At 36.6% G+C, this 22487-nt stretch overlaps 1 protein-coding gene across 1 annotated transcript in view; it reads right to left on the reverse strand.

Annotated features, from left to right (window-relative positions):
- Positions 1-22487, reverse strand: part of PDE3B (phosphodiesterase 3B) — a gene marked incomplete at its 5' end in the record, with an annotated part of 142312 nt that overhangs the window by 5170 nt on the left and 114655 nt on the right. The window contains 8 exon segments of the mRNA XM_014584697.2: positions 6839-7000; positions 10076-10279; positions 11395-11594; positions 11977-12090; positions 14833-14944; positions 15824-15961; positions 19504-19652; positions 22417-22481. Coding sequence (XP_014440183.1) covers positions 6839-7000; positions 10076-10279; positions 11395-11594; positions 11977-12090; positions 14833-14944; positions 15824-15961; positions 19504-19652; positions 22417-22481 — 1144 coding nt within the window.

Raw genomic sequence — 22487 nt, forward strand, 5'->3', positions numbered from 1 at the left:
TGTCCCAATAATGAAGTCTCATGATTATGTCTTCTATAATTTTATCTTCTATGAGGAAGAAAACAGTATTTGTCCCCAAAACTTGGGTTTATTCATAAGATTCTGCAGTTTTATAGGTATAGCCCAGGATTTGGCTTTTCTAAACCCATGGTACTTAAATGGCTATCAAGGTATAAAAATAGTATAATGAAGATAATAAAAAAATTGAATAAGGTTAGAATTTTGCATCCATGTTTAAAGGAAGTTCTTAACATAGCCAGTATGAGAAGGAAGTTTAATAATTCTGATGAGAGATGACTAAGATTCTCTTACATGGTAGGGTGTCAGATGATATTTTCCTCCTTTGACATGAATAATGAAACAGAACTGTGAAGTTATCTGAAATACTAAGTTTGGTTTTGGTGATACATCTGGAATGATAATAGCTAACGTTTATTGAGCACTTATGTATGAGGCACTATTCTAAGAACTTTACATATATTAATTCATTCAATCCTCACAGCAGCCTTATGAGGTAGGTACCATCATTTTTTCTATTTTATCATTGGAGACACTAGAGAACAGAGAAGATAACTAATTTACCCAGGGTGACATGGTCAATAAGAAAGAGGAGTCAGGATTCAACCTCAAGCATGGTTTCCAAGTATGTCTGATAAGTATTAATTCAAGACACTTTAAAAATAACTACATAAGTTGAATTTAAATAAACATTTTGTTTGTATTTTTCTTTTTTTAATTTGCTGGAGGGCATGTATGCTTACCAGAGTCAGACATAGAACATGCGTGGGAGGGTGAGAAAGCACTCCCCAAGGGGGACAGCCATGCTGCAATACCTTCTCTATTTCTCCTTTTAGGATTTTATGCACACATGTACACATGCCTGGTATGTTTTTCAAGCCAGCAGGGCTGGGGTTTGATCCACACAGCTGACCATCTGGGATTCAGCCACCTTAACCACCACACCACTAGCTGGTCCTTAATTTTTTATGAATATAATACTTGAATATATTTGTGAGTGTACAACAGATTTTACAGTACAAGAATGCAATGTGTAATCATTCAGGATAATAAATAATAAAACCCATTATCCCAAACATTTGTCACTACTTGTATTGTGAAACTCAAAATCCTCTTTCAGTTACTTTGAAATACTCACCAAGTTATCACTGCCTATATTCTCCCCACTGTGTCTTTTAACCCTAGACATCATTCCTTCTTTATCTGCAATTCCATTCCCATTCATCGATATCCCTCTGTCCCTGCCCTCTTTCCCATCCAGTCATTCTTCATCCCTCTATCTCTATAAGGTCTTTTATTTTCAACTTCCACACGTGAGGGAGAACATTCGGCATTTCATTTTCTGTGCCTGACTTATTTCACTTAATATGATGTCCTCCAAGCTCATCCAGTTAACATCAAAAGGCAGGGTTTGGGGCCACAGGTGGTGCAAAGGTGAAGGTGGCTGGATTGCACATAGCTGACTATGTGGTTCCAGTCCTGAAACCAGCAGCTTGGAAAACATGCTGTGTGTGTGTGCGTGCCTGCCCAAAATTCCAAGAGGAGCATGGAAAAGAAGGGACTGCAGTGTGGTTTTCCCCACTGGAGGGTGATATCTCTCTCTCTCTCTCTCTCTCTCTCTCTCTCAAGCCCACATGCCCTATAGCAAAACTAAAAGAAAAGGGAAAAAAAAGGACAGGATTTCATCATTTTTAATTCTATTGTGTGTGTGTGTGTGTGTGTGTGTGTGTGTGTATAAACATATAGTACATTTTCTTTACCCCTTCATCAGTTGGTGGATGCTTGGGCTGCTTCCACTATTATGAATAGTGCTGCAATAAACATTGGTGTGTATGTATCTTTGTGATCTACTGATTAACTTACCCTATATGTCTAGTTGTGGGATTGCTAGATCACACAGTTTTATTTCTAGTTTTTTGAGGAAATCCATACTGTCTTTTATAATGGCTGTACTAATTTACATTCCCACCAATACTGTAACAAAATGTCCATTTCTCCACATCCTTGCCAGCATTTGTTGTTTTTTGTTATTTTTTTCTTTTTGATAACAGCCATTCTAACTGGGATAAGATAATATCTTATTGTGCTTTTGATCTGCATTTCCCTAATGATTAGTGATGTTGACCATTTTTCATGTTTGCCATTTGTTTGTCTTCTTGAGAACTACTTATTCAGATCATGTCTCTATTTTTAAAATTAGGTTATTGGGGTTTTGTTTTTATTTTTTTTAAGAGAGATTTTTGCTATAGAGCATGTATGCATGCCAGAAAGACAGAAAGTGAGAGATTTTCCCCTACCCCCAAGGGGGATGGCCACACTACAATCCATTCTCCTCTTGGGGTTTTGGACATGCACGCACACTTCCCCACGTGTGTTTTAAGTCACCTGATTCAGGATTTGAACCATGGTCAACTACATGAGAGTCCAGTGACATAACCATTATGCCATTTTGTGATGCTGAATTAATTTATTTGGTTTTGCTATTGTTTTTGACTGTTTAGTGTTGGACTTCCTTGTATATTCTATTAATCTTTTGTCAAATGATAATATGCAAATATTTTCTCCGATTCTGGGAATTTTCTCTTCAGTCTGTTTATTATTTCCTTTGCTGTGCGGAAGTGCTTTAGTTTGATATAATCCCATTTGTCTACCTTTTTTTTTGGTTGCCTGTGCTTTTGAGGTCTTATTCATGAACTCTTTGCCAGTACCAATGTCCTGAAGTGTTTCCCCTACGTTTTCTTCTAGTAGCTTTACTGTTTTCAGTTTCATGTTTTTAAGTCTTTAATCAATTTGGAGGTTGTTTTTTGTTTGTTTGTTTGTTTTAATCTGACGAGAGATAAGGGTATATATAGCTTCATTCTTCTGTATATGGATGTCCAGTTTTTCCAGCACCACTTATTGAAGATTGTTTTTCCTCCAGTGAATGACCTTGGTAACTTTGTTGAACAGTAACTGGCTATAATTTTGTGTGTGTACTTCTGGGTTCTCTTTTCTGCTCCACTGGCTTATGTGTGTCTTTATTTTCCCATACCATGCATGCTGTTTCTTTTTTTGCAATTGTGGCTTTATAGTATACTTTAAAATCTGGTAGTATGAGATGCCAAGTTCCATCCTTTTGCTCAGGATTACTTTGGTTATTTGGAGTATTTTCTGATTTCATATAACATTTTTAAAGAATTATTCCAATTTTATTATTATTATTATTATTTTTAATTTGACCAGAGAGAGAGAGAGAGAGAGAGAGAGAGGGAAAGTGAGAAAGCAAGCCACCAGGTGCAGGACTCGAATTGTGGTGTGCCATGTGGAAGTCCAGCACCTCAACCACCACACTACTTGCCAGTCTCAATTTCATACAGATTTTATGATTGTGTTTTTTCTATTTCTGTGAAGAACATCACTGGCATTTTTGACAGATATTACATTCAATATACATGTTACTTGGGTAGTATAGACATTTTAACAATATCAATGCAATCCATGAGAATGAGATGTTTTTCCACATTTTTGTGTTTCTTCTGTTTCTTTATAGAGATCTTTCATTATAAAGAAAGTGTTCATTATAGAGTTATTTTACCTCCATTATTAAATTTATTCTTAGATATTGTATTTTCTTTATAGCTATTGTAAATAGAATTGATTTTCTGATTTCTTTTTCATTACTAGTATATGAGAATGCTACCAATTTTTGTATATTGATTTTATATTCTGAAACTTTACTAAATTTGTTTACCAGTCCTAAAAGGGTTTGTGTGTGTGTGTGTGTGTGTGTGTGTGAGAGAGAGAGAGAGAGAGAGAGACCTCTTCAGGGTTTTCTATATATTGTAGAAGATCATTTTATCTGTGCGTAAGGACACATTAACTTCCTCCTATCCAATCTGGATGGACTTTATTTATTTATTTATTTATTTTTTGCTGCTGCCCTATTACTCTGGAGAGGATTTTCAGTATTGTGTTGAATAAGAGTAGTGGAAATGGATATTTTTGTCTTGTTCCAGTTCTTAAAGGAAAGGCTTAATATGATATGTTAGCTGTGAGTTTGTCATTATATGGTCTTTACTGTATTGAGATACGTTATTCTATACCTACTATTTTGAGCATTTTTATCATAAATATAACAAAATGTTGTATTTTGTTAAATGCTTTTCCACATCTGTTGAAATGATCAGATGGGTTTTCCTTTCATTTTGCTGATGTGGTGTGTCACATTTATATACCATCCTTGCCTCCATGGGGTAAAGCCACTTGGCAATGATGTATAATCTTTCTGATGTGCTATTGGAATTGACCTGCTAGTATTTTGTTTAGGATTTCTGCATGTGTGTTCATTAGGAATATTGGTCTGTAGTTTTCTTTATTGTTAAGTTTCTGTCTGGTTTTGGTATCAGGGTAATGCTGGCCTCACAGAATGAGTTTGGAAAGGCTCCTTCCACTTCTGTTTTTTGGAATAATTTGAGAAGTCTTGATTTTAGGTCTTCTTAAAGGTTTCATAGAATTCAGAAGTGAAACCATCCAGTCCTGGGATTTTTATTACTGGCTCCATTTCATTGGTTATTGTTTTGTTTGGGTTTTCTGTATCTTCCTAGTTCAGTCTTTGTAGGCTGTGTGTGTACTAGAATTTATCCATTTTATCTAGATTTTTCAGTTTGTTGGAATATAGTTGTTCATAATAGTCTCAAGTCATCTTTATAGTTCTATGGAATCAGTTATAATGTCTCCTTCTTCATTTCTGATTTTATTCATTTGGGCTTCAAAATAAACATTTCTCATGTTATTTCTCTAAATTAGTGAGTCTTCTAAAATTGACATATAACAAGACTTTTTTATTATCTATTTACTCTGCTAATATAAAGATGGCATTTTCCTTAACATAAAATTCCTATTTTATGGGCAAAAGTCTACAGGAGAATTCTAAGGCAGGCTTCAATTATCACTGAAAGTAAGTATGGTAATATTGAAAATAGACATTTGGTCTTACAAGTTAGGTAGATATAACCATTTATTACCCCAAATTACATATAATTTTGTTTAAATGCATCAAGGAAGAGTAAAACATTAAAAATCTTGGAAAACTTATATATTTACATGATTACACAATATGATTTTTTAAAGAATTATTTATTTAATTTTATTTATTTATTCATTTATTTTAATTTGACCAGAGAGAGACACACAGAGAGAAGGGAAAGTGAGAAAGCAAGCCACTAGATCCAGGACTTGAACCGTGGTTGACCATGTATTAAGGCCCACTGCCTTAACCACCATGGTACCTGCTGGGCCCCCAAAATATGATGTTTTATAATATATACACAGTAGAGTAGCTAAGTTAGGTATAAGACACTGCACGTTTACAACAGAACCTGGGAGTAACAAGGTATACTAGGTAAGTATGCATGAGTATAAAGGCTCAACCTCATTATTCCTATTTCTCTCTCTCTCTTTCTCTCTCTCTCTCTCTCTCTCTCTCTCTTTCTCTCTCTTTTTAGTTCTTGCTATAGGGCATGTGTGCAAACCAGGGATGGGGAGAAAGTGGGAGGGAGGGAGGGAGGGAGGGAGAGAGAGCGGAAGTGAGAAATCACCCCCTCTGGGGGTCATACTGCAGTCCTTTCCTTACCATTCTCCTCACAGGATTTTGGGCAGGCACACACACATACCTGGCATGTTTCTTAAGCCACCGGGTCCAGGACTCAAAGCAGCCCAGTCGATCACCTGAAACCCAGCCTTCTTAACCTCTACACTACCTACCAGCTCCTAGTCCTATTTTGTATTCACGAAAGCCCTGTCACTAAGGAGGCCTCACTTGGTAGACATTTTGATCATTTCTGATTATTAAGCAAACAAGGATAATACAACTCTACAGCCAAGAAGATGTATTTGATATTTTGGAGATAATAAAATGCTAGGTTTGTGGGGAAATCAGCATACTTCTATATTTTAAGAAGCTTCAAAACTGGACAAAAGGCAGAGATTCAAAAAAGTGTTAGAATTATTTTTTAAGGCCAAGATTTTAAGAGATATGAAAAGAACACATTTGTATTATTAAATATTTGAAAACCCCTATCTGTTCTATTGCAATTTCCAGTCTTTCATTTTCTTACTCTCTGCTAGAACTTTGCACCATTGATGTTTCTATGGCAGGATAGCTGGTCTTTCTGTCTCAGAGTTGAAAATAGTTGTTATTTTTAAAATGTGTTCTGTGCATGCCCTGAATCACTTAAAGACCATTTTATCTAGAAATAAATTATTCTAGATTGTGGAGTCTCAGGGTTGAAAGGGACCTTGAAACTATAATGTAGTCTATCTTTACATCTAGACTCAGGAATACACTCAGCCCATCCAGATGGACAATAACCATGTTTTGTTGTTTAAACTTTACCAACAAGGGCAAACAAAGCTAAGAAAATATAAGGAAACAGAGCAAACACAAGAATTTCAAACCCTTTATAATTAAAGCAACTCAGATTTCAAACAGTTAATGTTGCTATCCAAATCCCAAAAAACTGTCTTCACATGATGGCTTTTAAATATACCACCAAACTTGGGACCAGCAGATGGCATAATGCTATGTTGCTGGACTCCCATGTAGTCGACCATGGATCAAGTCCCAGACCCAGCAGCCTAAAACTCATGCTGGATGTGTGTGCATGCATGCCCAAAATCCCAGTAGGAGAATGGAGGAGCAGGAACTGCAGCATGACCATCCTTCCAGGGAGGGTGATTTTTTGCTTTCTCTCTGTCTCTGTCTCTCTGGTGAGAACATGTGCCCTATAGAAAAAATCTCTCTTAAAAAAAAAACAAACCACCAACTTATATTTCAACTTACCTGCTCATAAAATTCATTGACGATACCTTCTGTCCATTTCAAATGCAAGTCTCGGACTTTGGCTGGACCATTTATGTCTGCCAGTTTGATGCACACCTGGCACACCAAGAGGCGGTCGTTCTCATTGCTCCATTCTATACCGTTACTATTTACATCGTTGGCCTGTTTTGGAGAAACAGAATGATTTTAGGCTCAGAGGGCATAGGAATTTTTTTGAATATGTGTTGCTGAAGTGAGCACAAGGAGATTTTTTAATAGTTTTGTTCATTTTTACTTTAAAATTATCTTAAAATTTTTTCCTGTCTAGATGACAGGGTGAAATGTTAGTAAATCCTTTTGAAAATCAATTTATGCCATAACATGAGCCTCTATGTGTTAAATTTCTCTTTGAAACATCACCATTATTTTGTTTCAGAGGGAGCATAGCTCTCTAAAAATATATAACCAACCATGGGTTACAACATTTGCAGTGTGTGTGTTTATAGTTGGCACACCGTGTCCACAGGTTCTACATGCACAGATTCAGCTAACTGCATTATTACCTAAATACTATTACAGTGATTTACATAGCATTAACATTGTACTGTATTGTAAGTAATCTAGAGATGATTTAAAGTACATGGAGGATGCACCTAATATTATATTATAAATCATATGTCATTTTATATAAAAGACTTAGGCAGTTGTGAATTTTGGTATCCACGAAGGTCCTGAAACCAATCCCCCACAGATACTGAAAGACAAGTGTATGTACATCCTATGTATGATAAGTATATGTGTGTGTGTGTGTGTATGTATATGCATGTCTGTATACTATCAATAAATCATATAAGAAATGTAAAAAAAGAATACTTAAGGAGCTAAAAGAAGTTGCCTCTAGCTATTAAAGGCAACAGGATACAGTTTAAGAGAGCATGAGTCTTAAAAGTTAATACCTATGAGGGACCAGCAGTTAGCATAATGGCTACGTCACTGGACTCCCACATAGTCGACCGTGGTTCGCGTCCCGGACCCGGTGGCTTAAAACTCACGCTGGGCGCGTGTGCATGCGTGCCCAAGATCCCGAGAGGAGAATTGAGCAGAAGGGATTGCGGCGTGGCCATCCCCCCTGAGGGGTGATTTCTCATTTTCTGTCTTTCTGTCTCTGTCTGTCTGCGAGCACACGCACCCTATAGCAAAAAAAAAAAAAAAACTCTCAAAAAAAAATAAATAAAAAAAGTTAATACCTATGGTTTTATTTTAGTTGTTGTTGTTGTTGTTGTTATAGGGTGTGTACACTCACTGGAGAGAGACAGGACAGAGAGAAAGAGGGAAAGTAAGAAATCACCTTCCAGAAGGGATAGCCACATTGCAGTCCGTTCTCCTCCATTCTTCTCTTAGGATTTTGGGCACACATGTACATGTACTCAGTGTACTTTTTAAGCTGCTGGGTCCAGAACTCAAACTACAGCTATGTGGTATCCAGCTACTTTAACCTCCATGCCACTTGCTGGCCTGATACCTATGGTTTTAAATCCTGACTCAGAATAATTTACTAATTCAGTGTATAACACTGAAGAAATTATTTATCCTATTTGAATCTAACTTTTTTCATCTATGAAATGGGAAAAGTAATGCAAATCTAGCTGTATTGTCATGAGAATTAATATATGAAAAATGTCTAGTTCATAATAAATGCTATGCTATTAAAATATTAACTAGGGCCAGCAGGTAATTTAATGGTTAAGGCACTGAACTCCCACATGGCTAACTGTGGTTCAAGTCCTGGAGCTGGCAACTTGAAACGCATGCCAGGCACATGGGTGTGCACGCCCAAAATCCTGAGAGGAGAATGGAGGAGAAGGGATTGTGGTGGTGTCATCCCCTCCAGAGGGAGATTTTTCACTTTCTCTCTTTTTGTCTTTCTCTGTCTCTCTGGAGATTGCATGAACCATACAGCAAAAATTTCTCTCTCTAAAAAATAAATGCTGTTATTTAAATAAATGATAATTATTACTTAATATTAGTTAGGCAAATTAGTATTCCTTTCAATAATTCAAATTTTTGAATTTTAGCATGATGGTTTTGTGTAAGTGGTTATTTTTTTTCTTTGCACGAAACCCTAGGAAAATTTATATAGAATGCCATCACAGAACAGAGAGAGGATAGCTCTTTTGACTTAAACTGCATGACAGGTCTAGAGCCTCACTCACATAGCATTTTCCTGAGACACTTGAGAACATAAGTCTTTGAGGAACACAGATTTAAAAGTACTGGGTTAGATAATCTTTCACCATTAAAAGGTTACTCTAAGCACTTACATAAGCCTTTATTAACAATACAAATAAAAGCAATAAAGCTATACAACTATGAAATAACTTTAAAGGTACTTTGATTCCTCGCCAATTTTTATAAGCATCTTATTATTCTCATGACAGCAACATATATAGGAATCTCCTTCCAGGAGGCTAAATCTAGTACTTTGTCACCATTTTCTCTATTCTGAAGGAACAGTTTCCCTTAGGTCACAAAAGTTATCAAGAAAACAGCTGCTTCCTGCCAGTCAAAGAGAGGGATCCTTTCCTCAGGAATCCATAGCAGTGGTTCTCAACTTACTTTCACCTCAAAGGTCTAGGGATAGACCACGCCCCCACAGTCCACTCTTGTCCTAGGGCAGTTCTCTACTCCCTGTGAATGTGAGTCGGCTGAGGGAAAGGACTTTGACCTGTTCTTTCCTCGGTTTCCCTAGCACACCCACTGCACGTAGTGGGCAATCCCAATAAACAGCTGCAGTTGGTGAATGAGTGAATTATCCATAATTGGATGAGGATACTTCTCTGGACACCAGCCAAAGAGTCACTAATATAAAGAAGGCCTAACGGGTGTGAGAAGGAAGGCATAACTGACTTGTTAGAAACACATCTTTAATTTCATATAATGCCTTACTTGGCATTGTGCATGGCTTTCTTAAATCTGCCCATAAAATCTTTGACAATTAAATGATTTGTCGCTATGTAGGAAAAGGTCACAATAACTTAAGCCTATGTGTTAAAAGAAAAATAGCAAGCAGTAGTATTTTAGGACATGTTATGATTATACAAATGTTTTTAAAATATAGGTATACATATTATAGCAATCTTTTATTGTTACTTCATGAGTATTATTGCATTTAACTTAACATTAAAAACACCTTTTATCGGTAACACTGGCAACAATGATTTTCATTTTTGAAAGCTGGCACTAATTTGTATAACAAACCTTGGCATTGAATTCAGCAAGGAAATCAAAATGCTTTTTAAGGTCTGTGGCAAGGATTGCTTCGATGACTAAAAACCGAAAGCGCTTGAATTCCACATGATCGAGATTAAGAAGGAAGTTGTATTCTGGGTGAGAAAGATATAGATTCCAAGCTGATGCAGCATGGTGATTTTCCAGAACAGATCTGTCATTGTATAAAACTGCCTAAAGAGGAACAAAGAAAATGAGTCAGGCATCTCAAAGATATTAAACTTTAATAATCAATTGAGTTAGGAGCAGGTTGGAAGAATACAAATAATAAGTGCTTACTACAGACCCAACATTTTACCAAGTGTTTTTGTTTTTGGCTATAGGGCATGTGTGGTCATGGGAGAAGGAGAAAGGTCGGGTGGGAGTGAGAAAGCACCCCCAAGGGGGGGATGACCACACCATAATCCCTTCTCCTTCATTCTCCTTTAGGATTTTTTTCTTTGGAGAGGTTTTTGCTATAGGGCATGTGCACCCACCTCTTTATGCAAATTCCAACCCAAAAGGAATTTTACATCTTATCAGCTATACTGGATACAAAATAATGTTACACCAAAATAATCTTTACATACACTAATATATTCTGTGCTAAGAGATTTAGAGACTAGATATTAAGGGAAATAGGAGAAGAACAAAATAGATTAATAGTTCTCCTTAGCCATTGCAATTTTTTTGGCCATACATTGGATCTAGTCAGAAGGAATATAAATTTTATAACAGTGAGAGTTTTATTAATTTGTCAAAAACAAAAATATTGACAGCAAGTGCTCTAGAATTCCATAAAACAAGAAGTTACTAGGTCTTGAACTATTTTCTAGTTGAAAAAGGTGTTTTTTTCCTAATTCCCTAGCACGTACTATGTCAATGCCATGTGTTATTATCCAGTTAATTATCAATACTATGTAGGATCTTAGAGTCAAATGGAATGGCCACGTGATTTAACTGAAGAATGATTTATAACACATGATGCAGGGCCAGCTCATGGCATGCTGTTTAAGGAAGTCGATCCCATATGGCCAAACAACCTTGCTGTTCGAGTCCCAGACCCTAAAGAACACACTAGATAAGTATGTGTGCATGCCCAAAATCCTGAAGGGAGGGAAAAATGGAGGAGAAGGGATTGTGGCATGACCATTCAACATGGTGGATGCTTTTGATCTTCCCCCATCTTTTCTCTCTGTGTCTCTCTCCAGCAAGCACACATGCCCTCTGGCAAAATTTTAAAAAGAAAACTACAAAGGACTATGCAGCATGGTTGTAGATGATTTAAACTTCTGAAAAGTATTTCCTACCTGAGGGGCATTTGTAGCCACTAGAAATGCATTTGTCCTCCCTGGGTGGTCATAATCATGCATGGCAGCTGCCACATACAAAGCCATCAATTCTAGCGCAGGGATGTTTGAAGACAGGCAGCCATAGCTCTCATCTGGTACAGAGCAGCTCTTTGAAGAAATATAAGCAATGCGCCCAGGGTTAAGTCCACCATCAGAATCTGAGGAACAATAAATAGCAAAATAAACCAGCATTCGTACATAACTTTATCATACTAAAGAGGGAATTCCCCATTGGTAATATACTTACCTTCTTTTTTGGCTTAACTCAGAAATAGATCCTATGGTCTTAAAAGCATATATACTATTTCCAACATACAGGCTAATAAAAGCTGTTAGGTGTGACTCTGAAGTTGGTTACTTTACAGGACATGATAATATTCTCGTGCCAGCTAGCTTATTCAGGCTAATTGTTTTTCAAAACCTCTGATTTTCTAAGCATTTGCTATTTAAGGGCTAAATATGAAAGCCAGAACATAGGATAGAAAAGGAAAAAGCAATACTAGAGAATAAACTTTAATGGAAACAAATGAAGGGAAGTACCTGCTTCATTTCCTGTTCCATGATCATTATGGATCTGCTGTAAGCCAGGAATTGGCCGTGTTGTCAGATACCAGACTGCGTGTAGGACATCTGTGGCATGTATACGATTGTGATCTAAAATTAGCAAAATCTTTATTTAAAAATCATCATGAAGAGAAATACCTATTTCTTAGGTTTTCTATAAAGATTAAATGTTAGGGCCAGCAGGCGGTATAGTGGTTAAGGCACCAGACTCCCACATGGCTGACCATGATTTGAGTCCTGGACCTGGTGGCTTAAAAAATCACGCCAGGCACATGTGAGTGCATGCCCAAAATCCCAGAAAGAGAATGGAGGTGAAGAGATTGTGGCCTTCCCCTCCTGGGCAGTGATTTCTCACATTCCCTCTCACTGTCTCTGTCTCTCTCTCTCTGATAAGCACACACACACCCTCTGGCAAAAACCTTTTAAAAAATTAAATGTTAGGGCCAAGTCCTGTAGCCTAGTAGTTAAGAAAGCTGGATCTCACATGGCCAACCATGGTTTGAATCCCAGGCCTGGTGGCTTGAAACACATGCTTGGGTTCATGTGTATATGTGCCCCAAATCCTAACTGGATGGAGAGATGGAGGAGAAGGGATTATGGTGTGACCATGCTACATCAAGAGGTGCTTTCTAGAACTCGCTCGCTCTCTCTCTCTGGCAAGTAAGTGCACATATCATCTGACAATTGAAAAGAAAAAGGGAAAGGGTTGAATGTCAAACAATAATGTGAAAACATCCAGAACAGGGTCTGACACACAGTTAAGATCAGTAAGACGTGGGTTTACTGAAGTATCACCACGTGAAAATGTGGCACAGTGTGAAGAGTATGGGCTTCAGAAGTCAGACCTAGAAATGAAACCCAGCTTTGCTATGTAGTGTTACAATCTTGAAAAAAATCCTCCTGAGGTTTTACTTCTCACCACTGAGAGGACAATAATACTACCTTTCCAACAAACATTACATGAGATTACCTGTATGAATCCAATGATCATTGTTACACCAGATATCCCATAAAAATTCAACACTTCAACAAATATTCAGTGTATTTAGTGAATATGTGCAATGTAACATTAACATGATACACTGCTAAGTGTCCAGGCTGTAGATGTGACATGATGTTAATCCACCAGGAGCTTATTATTCATATCATTGGCAGCTTTTATTGACAATTTACTATGTGCCATGAATTCTGATATATGACTTACAAGGATGATCTTATATCATCACTACCCATAGGGTTGGGACTATTGTTATTCCCATTTATAAATTTGTAAATTAAAGGTTAAAAGACACTTTTCTTAATTACGATATCCCGACTGGAGCTGACAGTGAAGATTCCTTCCCTTTTCATTGTACCTTCCATGAAGTCCATCTTAAAGTATCTAATATTCCATTGGTAAAATGTAACCACTTTTTAAAATGAACACTTCTTTTAACTGCCAGAGGGTACATGTTCTCACCAGAGAGAGGAGAAGAGACAGAAAGAAGGAAAAAACATCCCCACCAATAGAGCATGGTCACGCCGTAATCCTTTCTGCTCCGTTTTCCCATCCTGTTGGGATTTGGGGCATACATGTCCATGTGCCTGGTATGTTTTCCTCTCCGTGGTGTGTTTTTTAAGCCACGGGCCGGGACTTGGCCTTAACCACTAGGTAATGAGGCCAGCCCTCCAATGCACATTTCCTAAGTGGAAATTATATTATACAACTTACCTCAAGTTATTAAACATTATTGATGAGTTCAGTCAATTTGCACTCCTGTATCATTAATTTCCCAAATACCATATCCATATGGAGAAAAACTATAAAGTGTATCAATATATAGAGAAAGCTATACATTGTAGCTAATGTTAAATTCAAATTATATTCAGCCACAAAATCAAATAGCCATTAAAAATTATTCCATAAATTAGTACATGATTAAAAACAGAAATACATGGTTATACTTAAAACAATCTGAAGTAAAAAATTTTATAAAACTCGACTTTACTTAATATTACTAAATATTTTAAAAGATAAAATACTCTAATAATTTTCAATATAGAAAGATATATGCTATGTAACAAGTGAAAAAGCAGATTATAAATAGATATTAATACTATAATCCACTTTACAACAAATAAATTTATATATGAAAACACTTTAGAGGCTATATACCAAAATGTTAACAGTAGTCAGTTAACTGTAGGAAGCAGAACACAGATTTTCTTTTACATTTCTATTTAAAAAGTTCTCAGGGCCAGCAGGTGGCATGATGGTTAAGGAGCTAGACTCTCACATGGCTGACTACAGTTCAAGTCCTGGACCAGGTGGTTTGAAAATCATGTTGGATGTGTATGTGTGTGTGTGCACCCCAAATCTTGAGAGGAGAATGAAGCAGAAGGGACTGTGGAGAAATCACCCCAGGAGGTGATTTCTCACTTTCTATCTCTGTCTCTGTCTCTTTCTCTCCAGTGAGTGCATATGCCCTGTGGCCAAAAGAAAAAATCTTAAAAATAAAAAATTCAAATAGGTTCCAGTGGCTTAAACTCATGCTGGGTGCGTGTGCTTGTGTGCCCAAGATCTCGAGAGGAGAATGGAGGAGAAGGGATTGCAGCATGACAGTCCCCCAGAGGGGTGATTCCTCCCATTCTGTCTCTGTCTCTGTCTTTCTGGTGAGCACACATGCCCTATAGCAAAAACCTCTCCAAAAAAAAAAGAGGGAAAGATTAAAAAAAAAAAATTCAACCATGTAGTTTAAAAAGTACTTAAGGGACCATCTAAAGATAAAGGTAATAAAGAGTTTCAAAACTAGTATTACTTAAACTTAAATAATAAGATATGTTAATACTTACAAGGAATATCTCGATAGCCATTTTCTAGTGCACGAAAATAGTTCATGAATTGTTGAGTGGGGATTTTAAATATTTCCAATAAACCAGTGTCTTGAAATAAGGTATACATAACCTAAATGTCAATTAAAATAAAGTTCACTTTAAAAATCAGAATTTCTGTTTATAGCTGAATATATTTTTGTGATCTGCGTTTAGGAATGTTAACTGTATGTACACCTTTAAGTTAATAACTTGTTTAAAAACTTCCCTGCTATTAATTCTTTCCTAAAGTCATGAAAACTTATTATGTACATCATGTCCCAATTTTAAAAATTTCCTTTCTTCTCGTTAGCTTTTTATTCATATTTACTGAAGGGTAATAAACTCTATTCTATTCTAGTCCTAAGTGTTTAAAAAAAAAAGTCGGAACAATATCATATTTATCACATTTTGTATCTAAAAATTTCAGTGAGGTGAACTTATGTCCTTCACACAATTTATCATTCTGTTTTTGCATTTCATTAGTAAGATAGTAAAAAAATTCATGAGAGTGGTGTCTTGGGACAGTTAATCTGATGCTGTTATGTAAACCAATCAGGTAAAAGCTTGACTTTAGGTAGTAAAAAAAAAAGTATTTTTCCATCATTCTAGCATGAAATGAAGCATTAAGCTTTGAGCAGCTTAAGTTTCAGTGATTAAAACTCGATCACTTTTCATTCCCTTTTCAACCTCAAGATTCAGAGAAAAGCAAATATTACTTCTTAGCTTAAGTTAAAGTAATATGGTCAAATCAGCTAGTTTTCACTTATATAGACATAATCGTATAACATTTATATTATATGTAACACAAATATCATTGTATATATTTTTTATTTTTTCTGAAAAAATAAATAATTCAATGAGCAAAGTCAATATTGAACTATGGCCTAAACTAATATTATACATTTATATTTTTATAAAGGTTTGAGAAAAAATTAATTTATATTTAAAAAGTAGAGGCTTCAAAACAAACCTGACTGAGAATTCTTCCTGATTTTTCTCCCATCTTTTCCACAAGTTCGAAAATTTGAAAATTCCAATTGCTCATCTTTTCTATTAATGAGTCATAATCTTCTATTAAAATCAGGTCCAGCGATGTTTCCTGTTCAATCTGTATATATAGAGAGGAAAAAACGCAACTTAACCTTTTATAAATCTTGCTCAGTCTACATTCACATGAGAACACTTAGAGTTGAACATTAAAAAATGCCCACAACGGGGCCAACAGGTGGCACAGTGGGTAAGGCAGTGGGCTCTCAACAGCTGACTGAGCTTTCTAGTCCCAGACCTGGTGGCTTGAAAATCATGTCAGGTGCAAGTGTGTGCATGCCCAAAATCCCAAGAGGAGAATGGAGAGGAGATTGAAATTGTGGCATGGCCATACCTCCTGGGGGGTGCTACTTCACTTTCTCTCTCTCCTTGGTGAGCATATATGCCCTATAGCAACAACAACAAAAAAGTACTATTTTCTATACTGATTATATCCCAAATGTACTCTTATCTATACTTTCTAATTCTTCTCTTTGTAGAATGTTATCTTCAGATAACTGTAAACAAATCTTCTGGGCATCAGAAGATTTATTAATACATTACTTTTATCAATAAAAAGTTTTACTTCCAAATTATAACATAAATCTCAAATTCATCATTTTCATTTTAGAAGTTACAGGCACCAAAGGATAAAAGAAAGAAACTCTTACTCCTTTTTTTTTTTTTTTTTTAAGAATTATTTCAGGACCAGTAGGTGGCGTGGTGGCTATGAACACTGGACTCCCACATGGCTGACCATGATTCGAGTCTCGGACCTGGTGACTTGCTTTCTCACTTTCTCTCTCTCACTCTCACTCTCACTCTTGCTCTCATTCTGTCCCTCTCTGATCAAATTTTTAAAAATAAACAATTCTTTTTTTTAATTCATTTTTTAAAAGAATTGTTTCATTTAATTATTTATTTATTTTTAATTTGACCAGAGAGGGACAGAGAAAGAGAGAGAAAATGAGAAAAGCAAACCACCAGGTCTGGGATTTGAATAGCAGTCGGCCATGTGGGAGTCCAGCACCATTAACCCACCATGCCACCTGGGCCCCAAGAAACTCATGTTCTCATTTTGTCACTTATTATTAGGGAAAATTCCCAAAAGAAATAGTTGAGGCTTGTTTCCTACGAGCTTAAATTGTGAACTTCATAAATAAAAAATAGTGCTACTATTAGTAGATTGTTTTCATTGTTTTTGTTTTGTTTTGTTTTTGAGAGGTTTTTGCTATAGGGCGTGTGCGCTCACCAGACAGACAAACAGAGACAGAGAGACAGAAAGCGAGAAATCGTCCCCCAGAGGGTATGGCCACGCCGCAATCCCTTCTCCTCCATTCTCCTCTCGGGATCTTGGGCACGCACACACACGTGCCCGGCATGAGTTTTAAGCCACCGGGTCCAGGACACGAACCACGGACGACTACGTGGGAGTCCAGCAACATAGCCATTACGCTAACTGCTGGTCCCACTGACAATTCAACATTTTATAAGAAGAAAATAACAAATCAGAAAAGAAGATATCTACTATAAAACTAAATAAAATGTTTTCACTTTCAAACAAAGGCAGTTTGTTGCTTTAGAATAATAGATCTAGAACTAATTACTTGTAACCCAAGCAATACTTCAATTATAGTGATCTCTCAGTAAAACTATTAAAAATATCATTACGTTAAAATTTTTGTTCTGAGAAATATAATAAGACCAGTACTAACTACTGTGCTATACGTTTCACCTTGACATAACCACAATGAAAGTTTATCTTTTACATTTGGTTGCTGCTCATTCTGTGCCTCTTCAGTTAGGTGGTTCTCGCCTTCCAAAAATAACCCATAGTCTCTTTTCTCTGTTTCATCTTCTTGATGAGTTTCCATAGGGCTGAATGATTCTTTTGAGAAGACAGAGTTTTCTTCTTCACCTTTCAAAAATATATATACAGTAACAAATAAGAATAAATTTGTTCCAGACATACAGCTTTATAAGAAAAATGGTTATTTGTTTAAAATGTTCAGATAAAGTGTACCATAAAGGAGTTCAATATGAATTACTTTATGATGCCAGTAAGTTTTTTTTTTTCAAAGAATTATTTATTTAATTTTATTTATTATTATTTTTTAATATGCTACAGGGTACTTGCAATCACCAAAAAGAGACTGGGGGTAGGGGGAAGTAAGAAAGCAAGCATCCAGGTCCAGGACTCCACCCTCAGTTGACCATGTGGGAGCCCCGCACCCTAACCATCACGGCACCTCCCAGTCCCGATGCCAGTAAGATTTATCCTGCTGGACTATTTTACCCAGGTAGTTTATGCTCAGACAAGTGTTTCACATAATGAACTCACCTAATCAAGGAAGCAGAGGAAAGAAGAGTGAATATTCTTTGTAACAGTGGGGAACAAAAAAGGTCAGTTCTATCAGTAGGAACTTTCTTACCAATTGGATGTAAGCAATTTCTAGGGCTTGAGTTTTAGATATAAAAACCCTAAATTCATAATTAAAAATGAGTGAAATTAAGCCACACACTGCCTCCTTTTTTTTTTTTTTTTTTAAGAATTATTTCAGGACCAGTAGGTGGCGTGGTGGCTATGAACACTGGACTCCCACATGGCTGACCATGATTCGAGTCTCGGACCTGGTGACTTGCTTTCTCACTTTCTCTCTCTCACTCTCACTCTCACTCTTGCTCTCATTCTGTCCCTCTCTGATCAAATTTTTAAAAATAAACAATTCTTTTTTTTAATTCATTTTTTAAAAGAATTGTTTCATTTAATTATTTATTTATTTTTAATTTGACCAGAGAGGGACAGAGAAAGAGAGAGAAAATGAGAAAAGCAAACCACCAGGTCTGGGATTTGAATAGCAGTCGGCCATGTGGGAGTCCAGCACCATTAACCCACCATGCCACCTGGGCCCCAAGAAACTCATGTTCTCATTTTGTCACTTATTATTAGGGAAAATTCCCAAAAGAAATAGTTGAGGCTTGTTTCCTACGAGCTTAAATTGTGAACTTCATAAATAAAAAATAGTGCTACTATTAGTAGATTGTTTTCATTGTTTTTGTTTTGTTTTGTTTTTGAGAGGTTTTTGCTATAGGGCGTGTGCGCTCACCAGACAGACAAACAGAGACAGAGAGACAGAAAGCGAGAAATCGTCCCCCAGAGGGTATGGCCACGCCGCAATCCCTTCTCCTCCATTCTCCTCTCGGGATCTTGGGCACGCACACACACGTGCCCGGCATGAGTTTTAAGCCACCGGGTCCAGGACACGAACCACGGACGACTACGTGGGAGTCCAGCAACATAGCCATTACGCTAACTGCTGGTCCCACTGACAATTCAACATTTTATAAGAAGAAAATAACAAATCAGAAAAGAAGATATCTACTATAAAACTAAATAAAATGTTTTCACTTTCAAACAAAGGCAGTTTGTTGCTTTAGAATAATAGATCTAGAACTAATTACTTGTAACCCAAGCAATACTTCAATTATAGTGATCTCTCAGTAAAACTATTAAAAATATCATTACGTTAAAATTTTTGTTCTGAGAAATATAATAAGACCAGTACTAACTACTGTGCTATACGTTTCACCTTGACATAACCACAATGAAAGTTTATCTTTTACATTTGGTTGCTGCTCATTCTGTGCCTCTTCAGTTAGGTGGTTCTCGCCTTCCAAAAATAACCCATAGTCTCTTTTCTCTGTTTCATCTTCTTGATGAGTTTCCATAGGGCTGAATGATTCTTTTGAGAAGACAGAGTTTTCTTCTTCACCTTTCAAAAATATATATACAGTAACAAATAAGAATAAATTTGTTCCAGACATACAGCTTTATAAGAAAAATGGTTATTTGTTTAAAATGTTCAGATAAAGTGTACCATAAAGGAGTTCAATATGAATTACTTTATGATGCCAGTAAGTTTTTTTTTTTCAAAGAATTATTTATTTAATTTTATTTATTATTATTTTTTAATATGCTACAGGGTACTTGCAATCACCAAAAAGAGACTGGGGGTAGGGGGAAGTAAGAAAGCAAGCATCCAGGTCCAGGACTCCACCCTCAGTTGACCATGTGGGAGCCCCGCACCCTAACCATCACGGCACCTCCCAGTCCCGATGCCAGTAAGATTTATCCTGCTGGACTATTTTACCCAGGTAGTTTATGCTCAGACAAGTGTTTCACATAATGAACTCACCTAATCAAGGAAGCAGAGGAAAGAAGAGTGAATATTCTTTGTAACAGTGGGGAACAAAAAAGGTCAGTTCTATCAGTAGGAACTTTCTTACCAATTGGATGTAAGCAATTTCTAGGGCTTGAGTTTTAGATATAAAAACCCTAAATTCATAATTAAAAATGAGTGAAATTAAGCCACACATAAAACTTAAACCATAACATTATGGTTTAAGTTATTTCTTTGCTAATGTGATTCATAATACTTGTTTCTCCAATCACATGGAAGAAGGGAACAGCACTGACAGGCAGATAGTTTCCATCCACATGCTAATACAAATTCACACGACCAGGAGATGGCAAGGAGGTTAAGGCACTGTATCCTACATAGCCAACTCTGCAGTCTGAGTCCTAGACCCTGCTGCTTGAAAATCACATTGAGCATGTGTGTGTACATGCCCAAAATCCAAAGAGGAGAATGGAGGAAAAGGGATTGCAGCATGGCTATTCCTGGGGGGTGATTTCTCACCACCGCTCCCCCCCCATTTCCCTTCCCCCACAAGTGCATGCACTCTGTAGCCACAAAATAAAAAAAAAAAAAAGGAAATCATATATCTTCAATACCAAAATTTTTGGATTAATTGCTATTATAAATATTGTAGTTACTGTTTTAACTTATCTATAGTAACTGAATATTCTAAATTTAATTTCTTAAATATTTTCCACTTGAAAAAAATGTATTTTCCAAATTGATAATACTTCCTGATTATCATCAATTAATGATTATTTTGGCATACTCAACATGTTATGTTCAGATTTGGCTAACATTTATTGATCATTTATAATGTGTAACATATAGTAAGATAGGTACTATTATCTACATTTTACAGGGGGGGGAAATGCTTGCCATTTTTAAGTCCAAAAATCAGGATTTGACCAGTTCTTCTGAAACCCAGCTCCAATGCATACTCTTAAGAACTCCTTTTACTGGGTCGGCAGGTGGCATGGTGATTAAGGCACCAGCCTCCCACTGTTTCTCTCTCTCTAGTTAAAGTAGAGGATGGCCACACCACAATCCCTTCTCTTCCATTCTCCTCTCGGGATCTTGGGCATGCACGCACACATACCTGGCATGAGTTTAAGCAACTGGGTCCAGGACTCAAACTGCAGTCGATTACATGGGAGTCCAGCAACATAGCCATTACACTAACTGCTGATCACGGAGAAGGAGGTATTTTTAAGGTCTTCTCACAATTCTCCTGCCTCAGCCTCCTAATAAGCCAGGACAATAGGAATACACCACCATGCCCAACTCCAGGAGCCAAACCCAGGCCTTCCATGTGGCCTTAGCCATCATGCAGTGGTACCCACCTGCTGGCACCACCACAGTGGGGTCTTGTTCAGCAGCCCTCATGATGAATTACTTAACTACTACTGCTAATTTAGGTCAGCATTTTTTCTTTAAGTTATGAAACAACCTTAATTCCATCAGTAACACTTCTTGTTTGAAAATATATTTCAGAAAAACATCATTAACCAAATTTTAAAATAATTCCTTTCTATGCCATAAAAATTATGCCAACCCTTTTGGACTTAGACTGTATAGTGCAAAATTCAACACTAATATAAGTAATTTCACTATTTATGAATACTAACCATAACCTAACAGAACTGCATTTATTATTTGTACAGAACATTTTTATACTTAAAACACTTTAACTATCTATTATTTATAATTCACTCTGAATAACTTCTCTGTAAAGTAGGCAAAAACATTGTAACCTTTTTTTAAATTTTTTTTTTTTTTAGTTTTTGCTATAGGGTGCATGTGCTGGCTAGAGACAGAGAAAGAAAAGGAAAAATGGTAATTTTTTAAAAAGGTAAATCCTGATGTTTATTTTTTAAAAATACTTATTTATTTAATTCTATTTGTTATCATTATTATTTTTTTTTTATTTTTACTAGAGAGAGAGAAAGAGAAAGCGAGAAAGCAAGCTGCCAGTTCTGGGACTCGAACCAAGTTTGGCCATGTGGGAATCCAGCAACTTTTACCACCACGCCAACTGCTGGCCCCAGGAAAATGATAAATTATAACCTGTCCCCAGCCCTCAGGGGAGATGGCCACACTGCAATCCCTGCCCCTTCATTCTCCTCTAGGGATTTTGGGCACACACACACACCTGGTATACTTTTCAAGTAATCAAGTCTGGGACTGAAACCACATAGTCAGCCATGTGGGATCCAGTGCTGGCCCATAATCTTCATTTTGAAGATGGATAAACAAAAGTTAAACTCATTCAATTATACATTCTCGAAAACACTGTTAAGAACTTGCTCTTAAATACACAAGACTTGTGCAGCCTCACCGGATTTTCCACTGCGGCATTCTGGACCATCTGATGCAGGTGCTGAAACCAATCGGTGTCCACAGCTTATA

This window comes from Tupaia chinensis, unplaced genomic scaffold, assembly GCF_000334495.1.
Source record: "Tupaia chinensis unplaced genomic scaffold, TupChi_1.0 Scaffold000077_1, whole genome shotgun sequence".
Taxonomy (NCBI): Eukaryota; Metazoa; Chordata; class Mammalia; order Scandentia; family Tupaiidae; genus Tupaia; species Tupaia belangeri.